This window comes from Triticum urartu, chromosome 2A (genome assembly GCF_056163025.1).
Source record: "Triticum urartu cultivar PI428250 chromosome 2A, HENAU_Tu73, whole genome shotgun sequence".
In the NCBI taxonomy this organism is placed as follows: domain Eukaryota; kingdom Viridiplantae; phylum Streptophyta; class Magnoliopsida; order Poales; family Poaceae; genus Triticum; species Triticum urartu.
In genome coordinates this window covers 357,642,608-357,665,529 of record NC_141874.1, presented here as the reverse complement: position 1 = coordinate 357,665,529, position 22,922 = coordinate 357,642,608, and the positions used below count along the sequence as shown (strand labels likewise).

General features: G+C 42.5%; 3 protein-coding genes and 1 pseudogene across 3 annotated transcripts; all 4 read right to left on the bottom strand.

Moving 5' to 3' along the window:
* Positions 1–8,064: 8,064 nt before the first annotated feature.
* On the bottom strand, positions 8,065–9,543 carry LOC147985107 (uncharacterized). Its single transcript, XM_087541411.1, has 2 exons — positions 9,197–9,543; positions 8,065–8,485 (listed from the first exon to the last, which is right to left on the bottom strand). Exons 1-2 carry the CDS (start codon positions 9,541–9,543, stop codon positions 8,065–8,067), a joined length of 768 nt encoding a protein of 255 aa, XP_087397537.1.
* Positions 9,544–14,042: 4,499 nt separating this feature from the next.
* Positions 14,043–15,296, bottom strand: LOC147985106 (uncharacterized). Its single transcript, XM_087541410.1, has 2 exons — positions 14,950–15,296; positions 14,043–14,286 (listed from the first exon to the last, which is right to left on the bottom strand). Exons 1-2 carry the CDS (start codon positions 15,294–15,296, stop codon positions 14,043–14,045), a joined length of 591 nt encoding a protein of 196 aa, XP_087397536.1.
* A 3,018-nt stretch (positions 15,297–18,314) lies between these two features.
* On the bottom strand, positions 18,315–19,155 carry LOC147985105 (protein FAR1-RELATED SEQUENCE 5 pseudogene; annotated as a pseudogene).
* A 151-nt stretch (positions 19,156–19,306) lies between these two features.
* LOC147985104 (protein FAR-RED IMPAIRED RESPONSE 1-like) lies at positions 19,307–20,998 on the bottom strand. Its single transcript, XM_087541409.1, has 2 exons — positions 20,912–20,998; positions 19,307–19,804 (listed from the first exon to the last, which is right to left on the bottom strand). The coding sequence occupies exons 1-2, from the start codon at positions 20,996–20,998 to the stop codon at positions 19,307–19,309; spliced, it is 585 nt and encodes a 194-aa protein (XP_087397535.1).
* Between the last annotated feature and the right edge of the window lie 1,924 nt (positions 20,999–22,922).

Genomic DNA, 22,922 nt, shown 5'->3' with positions numbered 1-22,922 from the left:
CAGCTTGTTAGCGTTATGAGTCCGGTCAAGCCGGTGGGACGCAATGCCGGAAAAGTTGCCTTCGATGAAGGTGACCAACAGAAATTGAACTTGACTGTGCGATGTTCGTTGGGAGAGGTTGAAGCTTGTGCTAAATTGCTTGAGAGTCGGCATGTGGCTAGGGTTCGTGCAGCTGGTTTTGGTTCTATCTTCAATTGGAGGGTGAAGTCTAACATTTCCCGCCCTCTGATGGGAGTTTTGTACCTGAGGACAGATCCTGATACGATGACTCTTGACATGGGTGAGGCTAATAAGAAGCTTCACATCACTAGCGATGGTATACAGCAATTATTTGGGTTCCCTCGTGGTGGTCGTTCTCCGCCAAGGCCGTCAGAGGATGGATATGACGACGCTCTGATGAAGTTAAGATCGGAGCTTGACATTAGCAGGAACATAGATATCAAGACAAAGGATTTGAGGAATAAGCTAAGGTGCTCGTCAAGGATCCTAGCAAAGATGACCTTGCTCTAAAAGTGTTCTTCATTATTGTGTTTATGAAGGTTGTGTTGCCTGGTGCCGCCCCGCGTGTTTCCAGAGAGGCAGCAAAGTTTGAGGGTCTTTTCTTTGAGGACATGGCTAATATGGATTATTGTCAGCTGATGGTTGATGAGCTTAGAAGGGCTGTTGTCAGGTACCAAGATGGTGTTACGATGGGCAAGGCAATCACAGGCTGTGCTATAGGGCCTGTACTAATGTACCTTGACTGCCTTATCCGTGGCAAGACTGCGGAGCCTGACATGCGAGTCCCCCGCATATGTTTCATGGATCCTGTCAAGCTTTCTGATCCGGTTGATGCAGATTTGATAAAAAAAGGCAATGCAAATCCAAAGACTTGGGTGTTTGGGAAGCTTCTGGTCAGTTTTATTTCTTTCGTGTCTTGTAGACCTTTTTTTATTTATGTATAGCTTTCTTCTGCTGGAGTGAACATGTGTCCCGTAGAGTTACCTGTTTACATTTTGTCATTTCTTAAGCTTTGTGAGGTTTAGGTACGATTTTTAGTACTGCTGTTTCATGTGTGGTTGAACTGAATATTTTTGCTAAATTGTCATGTCGGTAAATACTAATAAATTGGCACTAACAGCTAAAGATTGATAGTCATGTTGATTTAAATCTGTTAATATCATGTTTTATTTTTCCATGTGTGTTGCATTGATTAATTAACTATTTTTCCCCTTGTTTTGTAGTGGAAAACTCAAGAGGAGGTTGTTTTTTTCCGATGGTATAAACGGCCAGTCCTGGAGATGCCGTCGTCTCAGGTTCCCAAGTCTTCATCTCTGCATGATGAGTTGAGAGGTGGTCGTGGTGTTGAGGGTGCTGTTTATGTTCCCCCTGGCCCTAGTAATGCTAGTACTTCACAAAGACAGGGTTTTGGTATTGATGTTGTTATTTCTGCGTTGGAGCGCGCTGAGTATTTTTAGAAATGTGTGTTCTGAGCTGCAAAAGGTCCCAATGACAGTTGAGCGTATGAGGTGTATCAGTGGTATCCTTCCTGAAGGTCATCAATTTAACGCTGAGAAAGCAGTGGACTATATTGAGATGGAGAGAATTTTAATTGGTGATATGCGTGATGGTGCTGCTGATCTAGTTCAGAGCTCGGTTCGTCTATTGAACAACATGAAGCGTTTCAAAAGTATGCGAGACTCTCGCTGCAAGCCATATGAAGAAAGTGCAAAATTTGTTATCAGGCAGATTGAGCAGGATGAGGCTGCTGCCACCGAGAGCAGGGCTGGTGATGGTACTGAGGCTAATGTTCCCGATCATGAAACGAATGATGTTGGCTTGGAGCGCGCTGTTGATGATGTGAGTGAGTCCTCGGTGTTTGCAATTTTTACTATGTTGTTCTACTGTCAGTATTGTAGTTGAACTTTCTCATCTTCATCAGTTTATTAATTTTTCTTCCATGCAGATTGAGCGGGATGAGGCTGCCACCACAGACAGCAGGGCTGATGATGGTACTGAGGTTAATGTTTCTGATCACCATACGAACGATGTTGGCTTGGAGTAGCCTGTTGTTGATGTGAGTCAGTCCTCTGTGTTTGTATGTTTTTACTATGTTGTTCTGCTGTCAGTATTGTAGTTGAACTTCCTGATCTTCATCTGTTTATTAATTTTTTGTTTTGATGCAGGAGACCAGTCATAATGTTGACGCTGTTGTTGACCATGGAGTTAATGATCCATCTACTGATAAATGCAAGGTTATTTTTTGTGTTTTAATGTATTTATTCATATTTCTTGAATTTTCATGTGCACCAATGTGGTTTAATTCCTTGTGTTTATTGTTGCTAATAATAGCATTGTTTTTTTCATTACATATGAAATCAGGGTGCTGTTGTTGGCGACGAGCCTTGTTCGCCTGTTGGTGATGTTGCTTTTAATGTTAGCAACAGCAAGATCGATGATGTTTCTGTGAATGCTTCTAAGGTTTTGTTTTTCTGTGTACCTCTCGCTAGCTTATTTTTTATTATTAGTTTTGCTCATGTTATTCACTTTTTTGAATTTTTATTTCTTCAGATGACTGATGTTGATCGTGAGGCTGTTGTTAGTGGTGGAGATGATGCTCATGGTGTTCCATTGAGTAGTGGGCGCGATGTTGGTGCCAAAGTTGCTGATGAGGATTTTGGTGTTGCTAGCATACTTGATGGCAAACCGTCTGGTGTTGGTATTGCTGGGAATGAAAATCTTTCTGATTTTGAAGATTTGCTGCCGGAAAATTTCCCGCCTGGAGGGCTTGATTATGGCGATGCATTGCAAGATGCTTCTAGCGTGGAGGAGGTGCCATCCGAGGATGATGATTTACTTCTATCGATTTCTTCTGGCCCCTTGACGCAGGAGGCGCTCGTGTCATCCCAGGATTTTCTTTCCACAGACCCTGAAAGTGCAGCAATATTGGTGTCCTCTCAGGATGTGCATGTGCCGTCGTCAAACCCTGAAACTGGAGGCATATTGGTCTCATCGCAGGAACTACCATCATCGTCAAACACTGATAGTGCAGGTAAGGACATGTAAATGAGGCGTACTTCTCAATTTTGGCATTTTGGGCATGTTCACTTGTAGTGCTTGAACTTATTATTTTTCTTCTTTTTCTGCAAGCAGAAAGTGGAAATGTTGTTAAGGTTGATATGTTTTTCTTCACTGTTACGAGGTTGCGCACGAACCGTGCAAAATGGTTAGCTTGGGATTTTGCCCATACCTTTTTTGTCTCCTTTTCTTTCTCTCATATGAGAATGGCTGTTGTTGCAATAGTTTTAATTCATGTAATCTTTCGTGTTTTTCTAGTCACAAGCCGATGTTTCAAAATAAAGAATGTGATGTCAGTGTTGGTTCTATTGCTAAAGCGTTTGTCCCCACTGGCATGCTCAACTCAGACAGTGCTGACGTTGTTTTATATTCTCTACATCAGAAGTACCGAGACATTGACAAGTTGATAGTTCCCAGATGGGTGACGGTGAGTATTTTGATTTTGTAGACAGGATGATAACTTGTTTTTTGCCAATTTTCTAACTGTTGTTGTTCTTTTTGTACAATAGACCAAGATCCGTGATGGAAATATTGATTCCAATGTGCTAAATTGGTTTACGAGATCGTGCGCTGATGGTTTTGACCAAGTAGGTGAACTTGTACTTTTTGTACTCATGAACTAGAACTGTCATGTTTTCTTGCAAGTTTGGGAGGTGGTGGAAAGAACTTGAGCAGCTTGCTTTTAGCCATGCACTTATGAATGATGTGTGCTTCTTTTATTGAAGCTGAACTTATTATCGCAAGGAAATTGAACTGATATGTTTGTTGCAATTTTAACTAGAGTAGCATATATTTATTTTGTAGTGTTTTGCTTACTCAATTAAAACTTATGATTATCTTATTTTTTGTTTGTCTTCAGAATTTCACTTTTCTTCTATTATTTTATTGTTTGGAGGCTGAATTTTTTGTTTCATTATGTTTTGTTAAATGCATTTTTCCTCTATGATTTTTTTGTCAGCTTCTCTTCCCTACTTTTGATCTGCCGTCCATTGCGGCTACCATGAAGCCTAGCGAAGTATCTGGGCATTGGTGCTTGATTGTTCTGAATTTGAGGTACCGTCGTTTTGAGTGTCTTGATTCACTGCGTGATGAAACCTGGAGTGATGCAGTTAGATTATTAAGGAATATGACAGATAACATAAAGAAGGTTTGGAGGGAGTCTAGCGTAGACAGGGCGAAACCGTTCTCGCCGGCGCATATTGATGGTTTCTCTTGCGAGTTTGCGCGGGTGCCGTAGCAGAAAAACACGTGAGTATCCGTTTTAATGAGTTTTTGTTAGTTGTTTTTGTTGCTGGGAGGGTGATGTTACTGTGTTTTCGGATTTTTGATGTACCCATTTTGTTTTTTCTTTTGTTAACAGGCATGATTGTGGATTCTTTATGCTACAAAGCTGCAAGAGGTATCATTGCCGGGAGGATGGTGTGATTGAAATGTTAGATTACATCCACGAAGACATTCTTGACATTAGGAAGACTTTTTTGTACACCTGCGCAACTAGCGATGTGTTTGATGTTGACTTCCGTGGTTTTTTTGGCACCGAACCGTGTACGTAATGCATGACCTTTTGTAATTTTTTGCATCTTGTACTTCTTTGATTGGTACTGTCATGATTTATGTATTTGAACTTTACCCTTGATGCTTTCTTTTCTTTTTCTTTTTTGCAGGTGAGTGGCTGGATCTTAATGAGCATGACTACAGGATCTTTGGCAGCCAGTTCTCGGAGCTCGAGCGCGTATCTATTGATCTTAGCCAGTGGCGTTCTCCAGAAAAGACAAGGTCTGTTGTTCTTAAGGGGCGGTTGGGAGCTCTGAAAGGTTCTACGACTGCTTGTGCAGAGAGCCCCTCTACACCCAAGAATCCCATTATGGAATTGATAGACAACGATGATGATGCGTTTGACAAGATTGCTGGCATGGGAAGAGTCACCAGGAGCGCTGCTGCTGCCAAGGGTTTATCCCCACTTGCTGGAATAGTGGCCCGTAGAGCTGGTGGTGCTAGGAACGATCCTGTTTTGGATTCTGGCAATGTTACAAGCACGAAGCGTGCACCCAGAGCTCCTATAAAGTTTTGCTCCCCTGTGCAGCAGCTTCAGCCTCATAGATTCCCTCACCTGGACAAGGCTCGCAAATTGTATAATTTGTTGCTTAGCGATGAAGCATGTGAGAAGTATGCCGAGTGAGTATCCCTCATTACGTTTCCTCTTCTTTTCCTCTTTTGTTTGTAAATGCTAGATAGATATGACCTGAACTGTTACTTTTTATACAACTTGAACTGCTATGAATGCCTTATCTTTGCTTCCCCTGCTTTTTGTTCTTGTCCGTGCTGCAGCAATACATTCTCAATGATACCTCAGCCTGATGATAGCGTAAGCAGCTTCACTGGGAAACGCATCTGGGAAGTTTTTGCACCTGGCCAAATGATGGAGGGTGATGTAATGGACTTCCTTATTGATGATTGGAAGAAAGATCCCGATAGAAATGTTGATTTTGCGTCTGGGAAAACGGTATTGCTGAGTCCATATTTCATCATAGTAACCAATCAGATCGTTTGTTTCTCTTAGACAAGAACGCCTATTTTGTTTTACGAGTTCTGATAATACCTTGATTTGTTTATCCTTTTTCCCTGTGTATTTCTTTTTTGGCTTTTTTGTAGGTTGAGCTTGACTGTATGTTTACGGTGATGAAAATAAAGAGTTTAATGTGAAGAGTACAGCGAGAGATTTCAAGAGCTATGTTAAAGATAATGAAGACTTTCTCAGTGCCGACCTTGTGAGATCTACTAGCTGATTTTTGGTTTTATTTTTTTGTTGCCATGCTGGTTTTTATTTTGAATATTTAACATCTCTTTTTTGGTCATCTTTTTTTAGATCATGATGCCTCTATTCAAGCCTATGGTTTTACCAAAGGATACGAAAGTGAACCACTTTTCCTTATATGTCATGAATCGGTACCGAAGTAGTGTCGACATCCTTGACTCTTTACCTTATCCGAAGAACCATCGTCCTTTAAAGAACACCTATCATAAAGACTGCGAGAAGATTGTGAGTGACATTTATTATCTGTACTGGATTAATTTTTCTGCATCTTTGTTTCTGCTTTTTTCTTAGACCTGAAAATTTGTGGTTTCTTTTCTTTTCTTACAGATCTCCAGGATGGTCCAAGTAATGAAGGATGTGTATGGTGATTCTCAGTACAATGCGAGCAAGCAGCCCAAAAGGGAGCTTTTTGCAAAGAAACCAACATTTGTGAAGGTTCCACTTCAAGATGCGAATGAATGTGGCCATTATACTCTGAAGTATGCAGGATCCTATGATGGTGAAAATATCGTTGGGAACATTCGAGATAAAGATGTGGGTTCTAGTTGAGATTTTCACTTTTCCGTGTTTGGCTGATTGTGTGTTATTCTTTTTAACGTGTCATGATTTTTTGATAATTTGTTTCATTGTTTTGCAGCCTCGTATTGTTGATTGGAAGGCTGAGGATCTGTATAGAGTTGTGTTCAACCGGAATAACCAGCTTCTGGAGACGAAGCTTCCCAAGGAGTTTCAACCTTTGGCTCCTGGTGCATAGAAGAAATGGTCATCATTCGCGTAGTGAAATGGATAGTTGTGTGATATATCTCTTGAAAGCATTGTAGGCTTTGATTGTAGTGTTTTGGATGTCTTTGATTTTTGATAGTTGTGTGATATATCACTTGTGTATGTCTCATTGGGAATTCGTTCTGGTTAAGTTCTATTTTTTCTACTGAAGTCTTGTAAACTAGTTAAACTGAAAACACGTCTTCCCAAGTCATTACGAGTTGTTGCTGGGAAAAGTGAGATTTATCATTTATTTTCATCTGTCCCAACCTAGGTTGGACCTTTATAGTTTCTGTACCCTCTTTTTCCTGTACTTATAGTATAGTTATGTTAGTACTGAATTGTAATGTCGTTCAGGGTTAGGCTTTTAAAATTTTGGTGTCACAATGGCACTTGTAGATCTAGCGTGAGTGGAGTGACGCTTCCTTGTTATGTAGAACTGATTTCATATAATGTATTAGAACTGAAGTTTTTTTTGTGATTGAACTTATTTATGACCAAGTAGCTACGTCATCTCTAGCTAGATTTTATTCAAGTATAAGAAATTTAGCAAGATTTGAGAGCCAAATTTTTGTTTGAACTTCTTGAATTGTAGTAGTTTAACTTCATAGTAAAATTTGAATACTGGTTTAAATTAGCTACATTTAAATATGTCTCCGGGGGGTGACCTATTTTCTAGGCCGTGGTTCTTCTCAAGGCAATGTTTTGTATGATCATAGTACTTGCCTTACAGACTAAGTTGTACTGACATTTCAGTTGTACTATTAGTGTTATTCTTGAGTGTGTCAATGTTTTATGGAATGTGAACTGAAGCTTCCCGTTCCTTTTTATATTTTTGTAGAATGAATGTACCATTTTGTTCAAGTGTACCAGAACTCTCAGTCCTAGCATGCTAGTGGCTTGGAAATGTGTATTGATTGTTCTTTGCTTTTCCTGTTGCAGTACTTAGTAAATTTCTAACTACTATTAGAACGATGCTGTTAGTAGTCCTCGGCTGAAACTTAGTCTTTTTAGTGTTCTTCTGAAACTAAAAACTGAATTTTCTTAGTGTGATAATACTACCGTAAATGTCTAAGCTATACTGAGCATCCAATTCTACTTTTTTGCTGTTGTCCTTAGTTAGTCTGCCACTGTTTTTGTTTTTTTTGTGAAAATATACATGTATGATTTTTTGCTTCTGCATGACTAGTTTCAACTTCAACCTACTTCGACTTCAAATGATGGATGAACAAAAATAGGAAGCTAGCAAACTTGTTGACTGACATAAGCAAACGATGTACATGATAGAAATAGGCAAACTTGTTCAAACCCTGACACACATAACATAAGGTAGATGGTTCAACATAACGAAAGAAAACTACAAATCTGAAACAACAATATTAAGGACAGGCAGAAGTGCGAGCAACACGAATGCAGACTTTCATGCATCCTCATCCCGCGAAGTTGCAATGGTAGTAGGGGTCAGCTTCTTGCTCTTCTGAAATGTCCCAACCTGTCATGATGTTGTTGATTGTCTTCCATGACTTGTACGTGGCGTACGCATTTATTCCTGCGTACATGATGAGGTTGTCTGGCAGCGGGCTGGTCCCCCACTTTTTGTGGTCTTCCTTCTTCTTGATCTTCTTCTTCATGCCTTTGTAGAATGGGTGGATGACGCCGTCTGCAACATCGGCCAAGGAGTCGAAGTATTTGCTGGTGTGTGGATCTTTCCACTTGCGCTGCATGTCGATGAAGTTGTTGGGGTTGATCTCCAAACCAGACTTGTTCAGCATCCGCTTGTCGCCTCCAATGCTGAAACCGACAAATGTATACAATTTCTCCTCCTGTAGGAACTGTTTGAGGCGCTTGGGCCTAATAGGGGGGAGACACACATTGAAGGTTAGTGTTCTTTTTTGAATATTTAATTCTTCTGTTTTTTGTTTTTTGAAAGTGATAATCCATGAGGTAGATGCTTATATAGTATAAGTCATGGATGAATGTAGTCCAGAAACTAGTACACAAAGTCCTGAAATTAAATTCAACTACACCATGTTATTTTTATTTTTTGTTGTCTTCAGTGCTTCACCAAATTCAAGAATCAATTTAACAGATTCAATGATATATGTGCTGCTTGATTCGAGTTTAGTTTTCTTTTTTGGTTGAATAAAAGACCTATACAAGTGCTTGATACATCTTTGTGCATCAATTCTATATCAAGTTCAGAAATTAATTTGAGAAACATGTGCATCAAGATATGGACCTATACCACTTCACCAAACATCTTTTAATACATCAATTCTATATAACTATACTAGTGCATCAAGATTAGAATCTATGCTAGCACATCAAGTTCAGAAATTAATTTGGTGCATCAAGTTCAGAATTCTATAAACATTTTTTTCAGATGATAATCTGGTGAAACAATCCACTTCACAGTTTCAGAATTGCATGTAAGTTGAGAAACATGTACTCGTGCATACACTTCACAAAGTATAGTAGTTCATCTAGTTGGGAAACTAGTTTAATGAAGTTTTTAGTGAGTAGTACTAGTACAACAGATGAATGAACAGTAGTATGGGTTACCATTTTGTGGCTGCTCCGATGTGGTAAACCAAGCAGAGTTCCTCGACGCACAACTGCAGGACTGCCGCCATCTGTGGAGGTTCATCATCCCTGGTGAACTCCACATCAACTCCGATGAAGCTCGGATACAAGCCGCCGCCCTTCATCCTGAGCCTGCTCATCACCTCGTCGGCCTTGTCTGGTTCGCTGGTGCACACGATCTCCAGCGTCTCTTTATCGTGGAGCTCAACCCCTGTGAGGGTTCTCGTGTACTCGCGCTTCTCACCGGGGACGTGAACGTCGACGAGGTTGCTGCTCTTGTCCGACGGCTCGCCATGATGACGCTTGGCGGATGGTTCCTCTGCCATCGCCTTCATGCGGCGACTGTGGGCTTGGGAGAGAGAAGTTTGTGGTTTGTGTGCAGTGAAGATTGAAGTGGCAATGGTGGTTTCTGGGAATGAGGCAGAGATGGAAGACGATGGGGTATTTTGCAGTGCGTCGACGGGGATGTGTGGGAGGCGGTTCGTCAGGGGCGTGGGTGTGGTGGTCGTGGGGGTTCCCGTTTGCAGTCCCTTGTGGCAACCGCTCAGTGGGTGGCGCGGGTGGTGGCCTTGAAGAAGCAATCGTCCAATTCAAATGGTTTTACTGCTGCACTGACTTGTCTTGTCAAGCTATACTTATGACCTGCTAAATCCCACTTGCACGTCTCAGGGGTGGTGGTGACGGCGTTTTGGACTGTTTAGGTGACGTATGATTTCTGATGTTTTTCCCTGAGGATGTTAAGTATTTGTTTTTCCACTGAAGTTTTATATACTAGTTTATCTGAAGACATTTTTCAGTGCCCCGGGAGTTGTTGCTCAAAAGTGGTACTTATTTTATTTTCATATGTACTTACCTAAGTTAGGCCTTTATAGTTTTTGTATTCTCATTTTAGTGCACTTATGGTTTAGTGCTGTGTGAACTGAAATGTAATTTCATACAGCGTGCGGTTTTGAAATTTGGTGTCGTAGTGGTGTGAGTGGCCTGACTGATCCTGCTTTTTTAGTACTTATGTCATATGTATGGTTTTTTTGACTATGTACTGCAAGGCAACAGCCTCACAGTGCTTTATATAACAAGAAGGTTACATAATTACAGTGTTCCAGAAAACAAAGAAGAAAAAAGATACTTACAAGGAATGTGGAAGAGGCCTATGAGAGAGAGGCTATCCAGGATACTAAGCTATCCTTATATTTACATTTGATTCTATGAGCTAATAGGGAAATATCATGTATGAAATTTCTCCTCCAAGAAATGAAGGTAGGTCTCTCATTTCTAAAGATTTTCCCATTCCTTTGAGTCCAGATATTCCAAGTAGCAGTAAAAACCACCTCGGTGAAGAAAGGATGACCAAAATCCCTCCTAGCAACCATAGCCATCTCATATGTATTCTGGTTAGGTTGAGCATTCCAAGAAATCCCAAGGTAATTCCATACCCTTTGGCTGAAGTTGCAGGCAAAGAAAAGGTGTGCACGATCCTCATGCGAGGCACAGAGGAAAAGAACACACGTATCATCCTGGATGATCCAGTTCCTGCGTTGCATCATATCCCTAGTGTTCAAACGGTCCATTAGAAGAAGCCATCCAAACACTTTAAACTTGAGCGTGCAAGCACACTTCCAAATCCATTTGAAAATGGGATCAACCACCAAATGTGAGAAGCAAGACTCATAATATATCTTTGATTTAAATTCCCTAGTTTTAGATGGCCACTTCCATATATCCTTACTCTCCCCATTCAAGCTGACTGAAGACAGCAAATCTTGAAGCTGAGTTAGTTCAGTATAGGCCTCTTGTGACAATGGCAGATGGAAGTGCTCCGAGATCTCTAGAAGCTCCATAAACTCTCTGACTGTGATTGTGTCATCAATGACAAAAGAATTAAGCCTAGGGAAATGCTCACACAAAAGAACCCCATTATTACCCAGCTGCCAGCGATCAAGCCAAAACACCACCGTGTTGCTAGCGTGCACTTGTGGGACAGCTAACTTGCAGAAGTTTGTGTACAAGCTCATGACATCTCTCCACCAAAAAGAGCCACAGCTCTAAGTGACTTGTGGTGGCGAAGCATCATAATAGGTGTCCCAAATTAATGTGACCCAAGGCACGTCTAATTTGTTAAAAAACTTGAAAAGGTGCTTGAGTAACAAGGCTTCATTTTGAAGTCCGAAATTAAGCACACCCAAACCACCATACTTCTTAGGTCGGCAAAACCGATCCCATGCAGCTAAGGATTGTCGAGGATTATCTGTGTTGCCTCTCCACAGACATTGACGCATAATTCTCTCAATCTGTTGCAAGATGCCCTTGGGTAGAGATAGGCGTGCATAGGAAATAGATTAGCATTGAACAAAGCACAGACTGCAGCAGTTGTAGCCGAATGCCTTGATTTAGTAGGCACGAGGAAGCAGATAACCGTCGCTCAATACAATCAACAAGAGGTAACAGATCATAGATCGTGGGCCTGGAAGTACCCATTGGTAACCCTAGGTATGTGAAAGGCATAGATCCCACATCACAACCTAGCAGGTTGGCGACCCTAGCGCCCTCGTCGTCACTCATATTGATTGGAATAAAAGATGACTTACTGAAGTTGACACGTAAACCAGTTGATTCTGCAAAGGTGGTGAGCATGTCCTCGAAGGCTATCAGCTGGTCATCAATCGCAGGCAAGACAATGAGCGTGTCATCCGCATATTGCATGATCGGGTAGTCATTGGAGTTTGTTGGAATTGGCAGAGTCAGTATGTTTCTCGAGCACATCTCATTGACTACTGACCAAAGCAAATCCACAACAATGACAAATAATAACGGCGAAAGTGGGTCTCCTTGGCGTACACCAGATCTGCAGACAAAATGATTACCTGGCACACCATTTAAGAGGACAGATGAAGAACTCGTGGACAAAATGCTATTAATCCAGCAAGTCCAATGATTGAACTGAGTTTTTTTTGTTTTTTCGGTGTCTTGTGGGGATTGAGATTATTTTACGACCAGACCGTTCGTTGAGGTGTGTACAAATTTTATATAAAATAGAAATTTAGCAGAATTAACAAATAAATTCTATTTGAATTTCTTTTATTTTAGTAGTTGAACTTGTGAGATTTTATATAAATTAGAAATTTAGCATAATTGACAAATAAATTCTATTTTGAACTTTTTGCATTTTAGTAGTTGAACTTGTCAGATTTTATGTAAAATAAGAAATTTAGCATAATTGACAAACATTGTATGTTTGAACTTTTTGCATTTTTAGTAGTTGAACTTGTTAGATTTTATGTAATAAGATATTTAGCATAATTGACAAACATTATATGTTTGAGCTTTTTGCATTTTAGTAGTTGAACTTGAAAGTAATATTTAATTCGGTTTTTTAAATTATGTACATTTAACAGATAGGCTATTAAGTTCTCTTCTTTTTAGAGGTTCATTGTTTTTAGATTATTAAGTTCATTCAGAAGAGAATTTATATATTTTCAGTTTCGAACATTTTTCTTATAGTTTATATTTTTTTTGCCTTGCCCTCTGGTTTGTTTAACTAGACTTATTTGGTGTGGTGTTTGTAAACAATTCAGGCTATTGGGCCGTTTTCCGGCCTAGATAGCTCGTCCGCGCGGCTGTGCAGTGCGGCATGCGCATGTGCTCTAGGTTTAGTCCCACCTCGCTAGTCGAGGGGGCTCCGAACCTGTTTATAAGCGCAGTCGAGGCTCACTGGTCGAACTCCTTTGAATACTTACCTGAGCGCTTATACACGGCGCTCACTCTCTCTCTTGACATGTGGGCCCTGATCGGTGGGACCTGCGTTGTGCGGATTACTAGGGATTCGCCTATGGGCTCGAGTTCAAGTATCTAGCAGCGTCAGGGCCTGCGCCTGACCTTGGGCGTTCAGTTTTTTCTTTTTTTGTTTGTTTGAATCTAGTACTTGACTCCAGCAGTAACTTGGACTGAAACTTTTTCTTCTAGTTCTTGTAAGTTTTGTGTAAGTGTAATTTTAAGATGTACTTGCGTGTAGACTAAGTTGTACTGATAGTCCATTCGTAGTAGCGCTTACGGACTAATGCTTCTATGTACTTTTTATTGTAGTAAGTATGTATTGTCCGATCAAGTGTACTAGTACTGTGATTCTTAATCTGCAAGCGACCAGCATAAGTGTGTGCTGATGCTTTCTTAACTTTTTTTGTTTTGTAGTACTTGTTAATTATCTAGCAGCTACATATGAATGAGAACACTAGATGGAGTACTAAGAATTTTTGCTTCAACTTTTGAAGCGTTGTTAAGCAACTCAAATTGTGCTGATTGTTCTCAACGTTATGTTTTATATACAATACTGAATCGAAACTAGACATAGAGCAATGGTGTGTGATTAGTTGCATCATAACTAGTACTCTAGAGCAGCTACAAAGTTCTATTCAGAAGCTACTTTTTGAATTTGAAATGATGGATTAACAACATACGAAGCTACCAAACTTATATAATGAGATAAGCAAAACATTGTACTTGATGACATAAATAAACTAGTTCAACAATGACAAGAACGACATAATCATACTGGTTCAACCCAACAAGAGCAAACTACTAATTTGAAACAAGATAAAAGGCAAGCACAATCGAAAGTAAAACGAAGGCAGGTTCTGATGTATCTTCATCCCGCATAGGGGCAATAGGGTTGGTCGTAGTAATTCGCAGCCTCCCGCTATTTTGCAATTTCCAAACCATCTGTGATGTAGTCGATCATGCTCCATGCCTTGTACGTGGTGTATGCATCCACTCCTGCGTACTCGATGAGGTTGTCTGGCGGCGGGCTGGTCCCCCACAGTTTGTAGTCCTCCTACGTGTTGATTTTCTTCTTCATGCCTTTGTAGAATGGGTGGCCGACGTTGGCTGAAACATCAGTCAAGGAGTCGTACTCTTTTCCGGTGTATGGTACTCTCCACTTGCGCTGAATGTCGATGAACTTGTCGGGGTTGATCTCCAAACCGGACAACTTCAGCTTCTCTTTGTCGCTTTCAATGCTGAAACCGGCAAATGTGAACAACTTCTTATGCTGCAGCAACTCGTTCAGGTGCTTGGGCCTGCAAGGGGAGAGACATTTTTGAAAATCAACATTACTTTTGATGTTTGAATTATTCATTTTTGTTTTGTCTTACAAGCAATCAATCCATTTAAGTATATGTTTATGTAGCATAAATAATGGATGAATGTACTTCATAAACTAGTAAACAAAGTTCTGAAATTAAATTAAGTACACCATGTTATTCTTCTTTTCTGGATTATACATAGTTTCAGTCAATGTTGTATGTTCTGCTTTGGTACTAGTTTAGTTTACTTTTGTTGAATATGATAACAGATAAATAGTGCTTCACCAAGTCCTTAGTTTTTTTCTTATGAGAATAACGTTAGATCAAATTCAGAAAATACTTCACTACATCAAGTTCAGAAACAGCTTTTTAATACATTGAGTACATAAACTACACTATTGGATCAAGTTCAAAAACTAGACTAATCAGTCAACTACAGAAATTAATCTTCCGCAAGATTTTCCAAATAGTAATCCGGTGCATCAGGTTCAAAAATACATTTTATAGTGTATCTACTTGAGAAAATGCAGTAGTGCATCCACTTTTCACAAGCCACACTAGTACATCTAGTTGGGAAACAAGTCTGATGAAATTTTCAGGATACAGTACTAAATAAAACAGATAAACCAAACAGGGCAAATGAGTAGGATGGCTCACCATTTTGTGGCCGCTGCGATGTGGTACACCAAGCAGAGGTCGTCGACGCACAACTGCAGGATTGCTGCCATCTGGGGAGGTTCATCTCCGTTGGTGTAGTGCACACCAACACCGACGATCCTACGAACCATGCCGCCAGCCTTCCTCCAGAGCCTGGAGATCACCTTGTCGGCCTTGTCTGGTTCGCTGGTGCAGACTATCTCCAGCATCTCCTTGCCATGGAGCTCAACCTCTCTGAGGGTTTTGGTGTACTCGCGCTTCTCGCCGGGGACGTGAACGTCGATGAGGTTGCTCTTCTTGTCCGACGGCTCGTCTTGATGACGCTTGGTGGACGGTTCCTCCGCCATCGCCCTCCTCCGGCGGCTGTGGGCTTGTGAGAGAGAAGTTTGTGGTTTGTGTGCAGGGGAGATGGAAGGGCAATGGTTGTTTGTGGGGATGATGGAGAGATGGAAGATAATGGGGTTTTTTTGCAGTGCGTCGACGGGGATTTGTGGGAGGCGGTTCATCGGGGGCGTGGGTGTAGTGGGTGTAGTGGCGTGGGGTCGTCGTTTGCAGTCCGTTGTGGCAACCGCTCGATGGGTGGCGCGGGTGGTGGCCTGGAAGAAGTAACCGTCCAAGTCGAATGGTTTTTACTGCTGCACTTACTAGTCTTGTCAAGCTGTACTTATGACCTTCTAAATCCCACTTGCACATCTCAAGGGTGGTGATGACGGCATTTTACTGTCGCACTGATTTGTCTTGTCAAGCTGTACTTATCGGCTGCTCATCCCACTTGCATATGTCAGGGTTGGTGATGATGGAGGTCTGTACTCCTCTACTGTGGTACTTGGACTGGTGATTGTAGTGTAATTGAACTTACCAAATACCAATGAGACTATGTGTGATGCTAATATTTTTTTAGACATTTTTTGTATTTTTAAAGGATTGTTTATATCAAGATAATATCTGAGTATTTTTTACAGATAAATTAGATTTTCATCAGTACAGAATGTATTATATTCACATTTTTGTTTGAGGTAATTATTTTTATGTACTGATGGTCTTTCTGAATTGGGACTGGCAGAAGCAGACATAGCTTTGTTTTTTCAAAACAATGTTTTTTAGGTGTTCACAGGTGTGTTTGTTTTACTCTGCCTTTTTACTGACGACTGGTCGACAGTAGTGTTTTTCGTCAGTACAAATGTATTTTTGTGACTGCATTCCAAAAGGATTATCAAATGTTTTACATAATAATGTGGCTGCTCCAGCGGGCACAAATCACAAATTATATCAGTACTGATGTGTACTCTGTCTTCGTACTGACGACTGAGAACTATCAGTACTAATGTACTATAGGAGTTTAAATTTTCCTTGACATTTTTCTGCTGCTGAGTTACTGGTCGACAGTAGCGTTTGCGTCAGGTAAATCTAGATAAGTTTTTTCAAATGTATTTCTGACTGCATTCAAAAGGATCATCAATTGGTTTACATAATAATGTCACTGGTTCAGTGGGCACAAATCACAAATTATATCTTAACTATAGTACTGATCGAGAAATCGACGATAAAGCTAAATAAGTTTTGGTAACGACGGTGTTTCTGAAATGTTTCCTCATTGTGTGCCGAGGCAACTGAGACTACTATGTATTGTTCAGTTGTTCAGCCTTGAGCTTCTCCTAACTGGCCCCAAATGTTGTGCCTTGCCGGCGCCCTTTCCTGGTTGAGCCTTGGCAACTTCATCGTCAGTTTCAGTTTCCTCGTCCTCGACAGTGTCATCTTCATTGTCTTCGTCTGATTGGTCGTCATTCTCGTCAAACTCTTCTTCTTCATCGTCTTCATTTGATTTTTTAGAACTCTGCACCTTGCCTTGTGTTTGTTCAGCGCCAATGACCTCCTTGCCCAGTTTGCACGTGTGGGCATTATGCCCGTCAGTTCCCCCACACTAGCGGCAAGTGTAGCTGCTACGTGTGTTGTCTCCATTGGTAGAAACCTGGGTGGCTCCAATCTGCTTGTGCTTGTTGGCAGTGCCATCTGTGCGGAGTGGGCATGTGCGGTAGTTATGGTTTCTCACGATGTTGCAGAATCCGCATGCCCTTATCCCGAGAGGTTTGCCGTCCGGGCCAAATTCCACACACTTGATGGGGCGTGGCGGCTTTTTGGCTGCTGCTTTCGCTGCCTGCGTCTTGCTCTTCCTCCCCTTTGTGTTTGAGAATATGGGTGGTTTAATCACTCTTTCCTGGTGCTGCTGGTAGGATGTGCTGTTGTCATGTCGTTGGCCTACAGCACCATCAAGCTCATGATCTCGCATGTGAGCTTGTTGGTGATCTTGAGTGTGCACATGGGCAAGCTCTGGTTGCTGCTGCTCCTCTTCCTCGTTGTCGAGCGGGTCAACAGCTCCCATATGATTCATCTCGGATAACATTGTAGCAATATCCTTCTCAATGGCATCATTGTCTGCCACACCTCCATTTTCAGCAGAATGCATGGCGTCGAGTTCTTGTTTGTCCATGACGACCCGCGACCTCGCCATTTGCTCTTGGCTTCTCAAACTTTTTCTGTGCACCCTCATGTTGAGCGTCTGTAGTGAGCTTTTAATGCAGTATTGGGATGCCTTGTTTGACGCTACTGTCCTCAAGTCATTTCTGTCGAATGTTGGCTGGATGTTCGGGCGTTTGGTGTATCTCTTGAGGATATATTTCTCTGGAACGTTGGGAGCCTTAATTGTCTGCATCATGCACAGGACATGCACGCAGAAAAGACCTGTATTTTGTTTTTGGAAGAGGTGCATGTATTTTTTCATTTCATTCGAACAAAAACTTTGCAAATAAAGTAGTACATTATGTAACATCTTTTTTTGCAGTCCTCACCTGTGTGGTCCCATAGCCTGCACTCGCACTCATATGTTTCTCCCACAGGGTCTACAACCACCTGGAACGCGTGCTGAGACCATGCAGACAGTTTTTGCGCGTTGTTGTAGCGCACGAGGTACTTTGTGGGCTCTTCCGTCTTTGTCATCGTGAAGAGTGTGCTCAGTTTTAGCCTTTTTTCTGATCTCGCCGTACACAGCTCGCGAGTAAACCTTTGCCATCTCGGTGTCAAACCCATAGAAGGTCAGCGTGTTTTGTTCCTTCTGCACATGCAAGAATGATAACCAAATTGTTAGTTTTCTCGCAGCAAAAACTTGTCTAACTAATAAAGTTTTACTTTAGTAAGCATGTTTTTTTGTCTCACGACAGGTGATAGAGCTATACCATGTTACACATTGTCTCTTGGTTCTCTGTCTGCCTCCTGGTTTTGATGCAGGAGTTTACCTGGCTGACAAACCGGTGTAGGTTTTGTCTCGCACTTACAAAGTTCTTCTTGAGCACATACTTCATGCTCTCACTTCACTGTGTGGATGTCATTTTGGCGCAGAAAATTTCTTTGAAGTAGGCTGATATCCATTTCTCACGCTCATTCCACATGGCCAGCATCGTGGCATCATCATGGAGGTTGTACCTATCGATGAGTCCTTTCCAGGCATCCTCAAACTCAGTTGGCATGAGGGGCCAGTTGAGGATTGATGTGAATTCTTCTTTGAAGTCTTCGTGCAGGTAGTACAGGTATGCGAGGTGTTCCCTGTACTTCTTCATAATGTGCCAGCGGCACAGCTTGTGTACTGTGTTCTTGAAAACTTTTGGTATCGCCAAAGCCATTGCCGGGCACTGGTCTGGTAATGAGAAAAAGAGATGTGGTGGTCAGCATATGTTGGTGCATATATACAAATAGAACTGACACAAACATTTTTAACGTGTTATTTTCCTTTTAGTTTTTTGGGGGAAGGGGGTGGTGGTGGTGGTTGGGGGTGGTTTTTGCGGTTGTACCTGTGAGGATGCATGTAGGAGCCTTCCCTCTCATGCACCTTAAAAACGTCTTGAACATCCATTTGAATGATTCTGCATCCTCATCTCTTATCAGGGCGAAACCAAAGAATGTAGTCTGGAAGTGGTTGTTAGTACCAACAAACACCCCAAGTGGCATATGGTACTTGTTGGTCTTATATGTGGTGTCAAATGTTACGCAGTCACCGAAGTCCCGATAGGCCCCTCGGCAGCTTGCATTCGCCCAGAATATGTTCTTAACTCTGTCAGACTCATCGAGTTGCATGTCACAGAAGAATTCCCTGTTTATAGCTTTCATCTCCCTAAAGAAGTTGACAGTCTTTAGGACATCTTCCACATCATCCATCCTTGAATTTTTTGCTTTCCTAGATATTAAAAGTGAACAGTCATTCAAAAATGCATGTTGAACTGGCGTCAGGTCATGCCTTGCGTAATATGTTTGAACTGACAGAGGAAAAAAGACATAGGCAGTTTATGGGAGGAGAACAAGTTTGTACTTATAGGTTAATCAGGTCTTTGGCATTCATTTCGAGGAAGTAGCTACCAGGGTCATCACCGCCCAGTATGCTCATGATTTGCGCGTGTTCAATGCCTTTGAACTGCAGGTACTTGACGTACTCCAAGATTGTTTTGTCAAAGTTTTTGCGGGAGTGCAAGAAGACAAGCATTTGAGGAGTGAGCTTTAGCATGTGGTTGTGTTCCCAGACTATCTCTTTTATGACAAGTGTTCCATCCTTTTCAATCTTCAGCCTCATTTTAGCCCTGCAGTTAGTCCTGGTTGTCGTTTTGTTCCGCTGTCTATTTGCTTCAGACACCTTCGAATGACAGACTCCATAGCACGTGCAATAAAGGTAGGCTCTGGTCTTAAACTTGGAGCCTTCCCTGGTAGCAAAACCCGCGTGCTTCGCATAGAGGTTGTAGAAGTTCTTTGCTTCTTCAAAAGTTTCAAAGCGCATATCTAGCCTTGGCAGAACATAAGCTTCAATGTTAGGTGGCTGCACGCAACAGTGAGCAAACAAAAACGCAGTTATGAAAATGTTTAGATGGGGTGGTCACAGTACCATGGTATGGACTGTGCTTGTATGGTTTTTTTTCTATATGGATACTTACATGTGTACAGCTCTGTGCTGCCTCCGGTGTTTGTTGTTCACCCTGGTGTATGGGCGCGGGTGGTGTCACCCTTGGCACATGCAGCAATGCATCTCTTGGAGGGATCAATGTTGACGAAGATCTCCGTCTCTCATTATACGGCTGTCTCCCCTCAGATTCGTTGTGAGGTTGCTCCTGTCTATATGGCTCATATCTTGTACTTTGGAACATGCTAGAGCGGCCAAAATTTCTGTCTCTTTGGCCTGGTCTTCCCGTCGCAACCGCTTTTGCAGCACGGATGATTGATGTTGACGGAGCGACTGGTGGAAGCCTTGTTGCAACCCATCCACGGCTTCCTGTCCTTGGCTTTCTGCATGCGCTAGGGAAGGAAAACATTTGTTGTTGGGGATATTGTTGGCCTTGTTGCAACCCACGAGTGACAAAGCTTGTATTCCCAGATATTGGTGTTCGCTGCATAGAAGAACTTGTCCGTGCTTCTGATGATTCCGGTGTATCTTGAAATTTGCATGTATTGTTGAAGTATCCAGGTGGTATTTCTGGTGTTACCCAACCAGGTGGTGCCCATATCTGCTTGGCTCATCAAACGCTCGCTGCGTGCGCCGCCTTGCTCGCTTCTGCAATGACATTCAACAGTTTTGGGATTAATCTTTTTTGCATTTTTCTCGTATACATGCTATGGGTAACATGTCATGCACTGAAGGCATTGTACAAGTTGAACTTGCATCAATGGTTGTTATTTAAACTGTTGTTCTCTATTTTGTATCTGGTTCCATTTTCAGTCGAACAGTATAACCGTACATGTTACACACTGATGTAATGATGTACTGTTTTTTAGCACTGCTTGTAAACTGAACATTGAACTTCAGAGATGTATGGATATGCATATATATATAACTGATGCATGTCTTCTCTTTTGTTCATCTATAACATATGCAACTACACTAGAAGTACTCCTAGTTTATGTATCATTGAACTTACTGTGTAGACATTACCTCAAGTTGAACTTGCATCGATGGTTGTTGAACTTCTTCTTCCTCTCGTGGTCGGCATACTGGCATGTTCTTGGGAGGCGGCGCCATTGATGCAGCGTCTTGCGGGGATCACTGCCTCGGAGAAGGAGCCCCAGCGACGGAGGGAGGCAGGAGGCGGCAGATCACGGCCCCGTCGGGCGGGGATGGCGGTGCGCGGCGGCAGAGGAAGGCTGGGATGGCGTGCGGCAGCCGACGGAGGCGGGGACGGGCTGGCGAGCTCGTTGGAGGGGGCGAGCGGGGAGGATCCGGCACCCGTCAACGGGGAGGTGCGCGGGGAGGGGCCGGCGCCCGTCGGAGGGAAGGCGCGCGGGGAGGTGCCGACGAGCCCGTCAGCGGGGAGGCGTGCAGACGGCCAGCCGGCGGCAGCACGTGGGTCGGAGGAGCGACCCGTCACGGCGCCGCGGGCTCCCTCGCTCCGGCTGCCGCCGTCTCTCGCTCGCCCGCGACGACTGCCTCCGGCGGAAGGAGGCGGGTAGGTTGGGGGCGGGTCGGGGAGATTCTACTGGTGTGCGCGTCGCGCCCTTATAGCGACCGAGGGTAACAGAATATTATTCGGTTACTAGTAACAGAATAGCCCTGTCCTATATATATATATGAGTTTATGTCCTCTACATCATTCACTTATAGCTATTTCTTCAAGTTGATCTTTCTGCTAAGTGAATGTGATCGGACCCTTCCCCCTCTATGCTATACTCAACCCAGTTTGTTCACAAATTCTTAATCTATGTTCTATTTGAAACCCGTTCAAAATCTTCACTGTGTCCTTGTTAGCTGAAGAATCTGCGAACAAAACTTTAAAATATTCTAATCTGAATTTTTGGCCGTTGCCGCCTAAACTGTTCCACATCCCATGATAATACTTATCTATTCACCCACGACCACTCATGATCTCCACCTCTCTGTACGTGGGTGACATGTCACAAGGATGAGAATGGTTAGGGGCACGTTCGTCCATTTTCTTCGGACAAGCAGTTTTTCACCATGGCTATAAATACCCCCTTCCCTTCTTGAGTCTGTTTTTACTCCGCTCGACCTCACTCCCTCGCTCGAGCTCTCAAAACCTAGCGCCGCCGCTACTTCCATCGTCGCCGGTGAGGAAGAGCTTCACTGCCTCGACCTCGTCGTCGTCGTACTCGCGCCGGCCGTGGATTTCTTCACTCCGCCACTGCCGTAGTTGTCTTCCTCTGCCAAGTTAGGGCCTGGAAGATGTAGACTGATGAACTTCCAATCTACATTCCTAGTTCATCGTGTTCTTCGTCAAGGGTAATTAAAAGCTACTTTTATTGCCATCATTGATTCCTGTGATTTCTTCAAAATCTTCAAAAGGTGTTTATTCTTCAATCTTCACACTCTGAACACCTCATACAAACATTTGTTCTTGATTTGTTTCCCTAAGCAATATTTTTCTTCAAGATTCCTCAATTGTGTGGATTTTCAATCTATACAACTCTGGAACCTAAGTCAAAGAACGCTTAGTAAGATTCCTCAAGACACATCTGGTCAAATTCCTCAAACTTGCTCTTATTCGCAAAATCTTCTGAGAACGCATATGACCTCTCCAAATTCTTAGCACCTATACTCTATTCACAGGTACTCATGTCTGCTGCTGAATCAGTAGGATCTCATCAACTTAACTCATTTGCAGTGTTCCTCAAAGAAAAACTGCATACCTCTTCAAAGAACTCGATAGTTCAAAATCCTCAGCCGAAGAAAATGGCAGATGGCACGAAACCTCAGAAGGGAGGAAAGAAACTGGAAGTCAACACTGCGCTTGAGATTCCTGATGAAATCTATGCAGGATACTGCACTCCTCCTCCTGAAACGAAGAATGAGTGCAAAGTGCGCATTCAGAAGATAGAGGGGAGATGGGCCAGAGAATAGAGGGAGTACAGATATGTGACTCCCAAGTACATGAAGAAGTTCGCTGTACACCCTCCATGCCCAAGACCTCCATTGGCACCGGGCCAAGTTG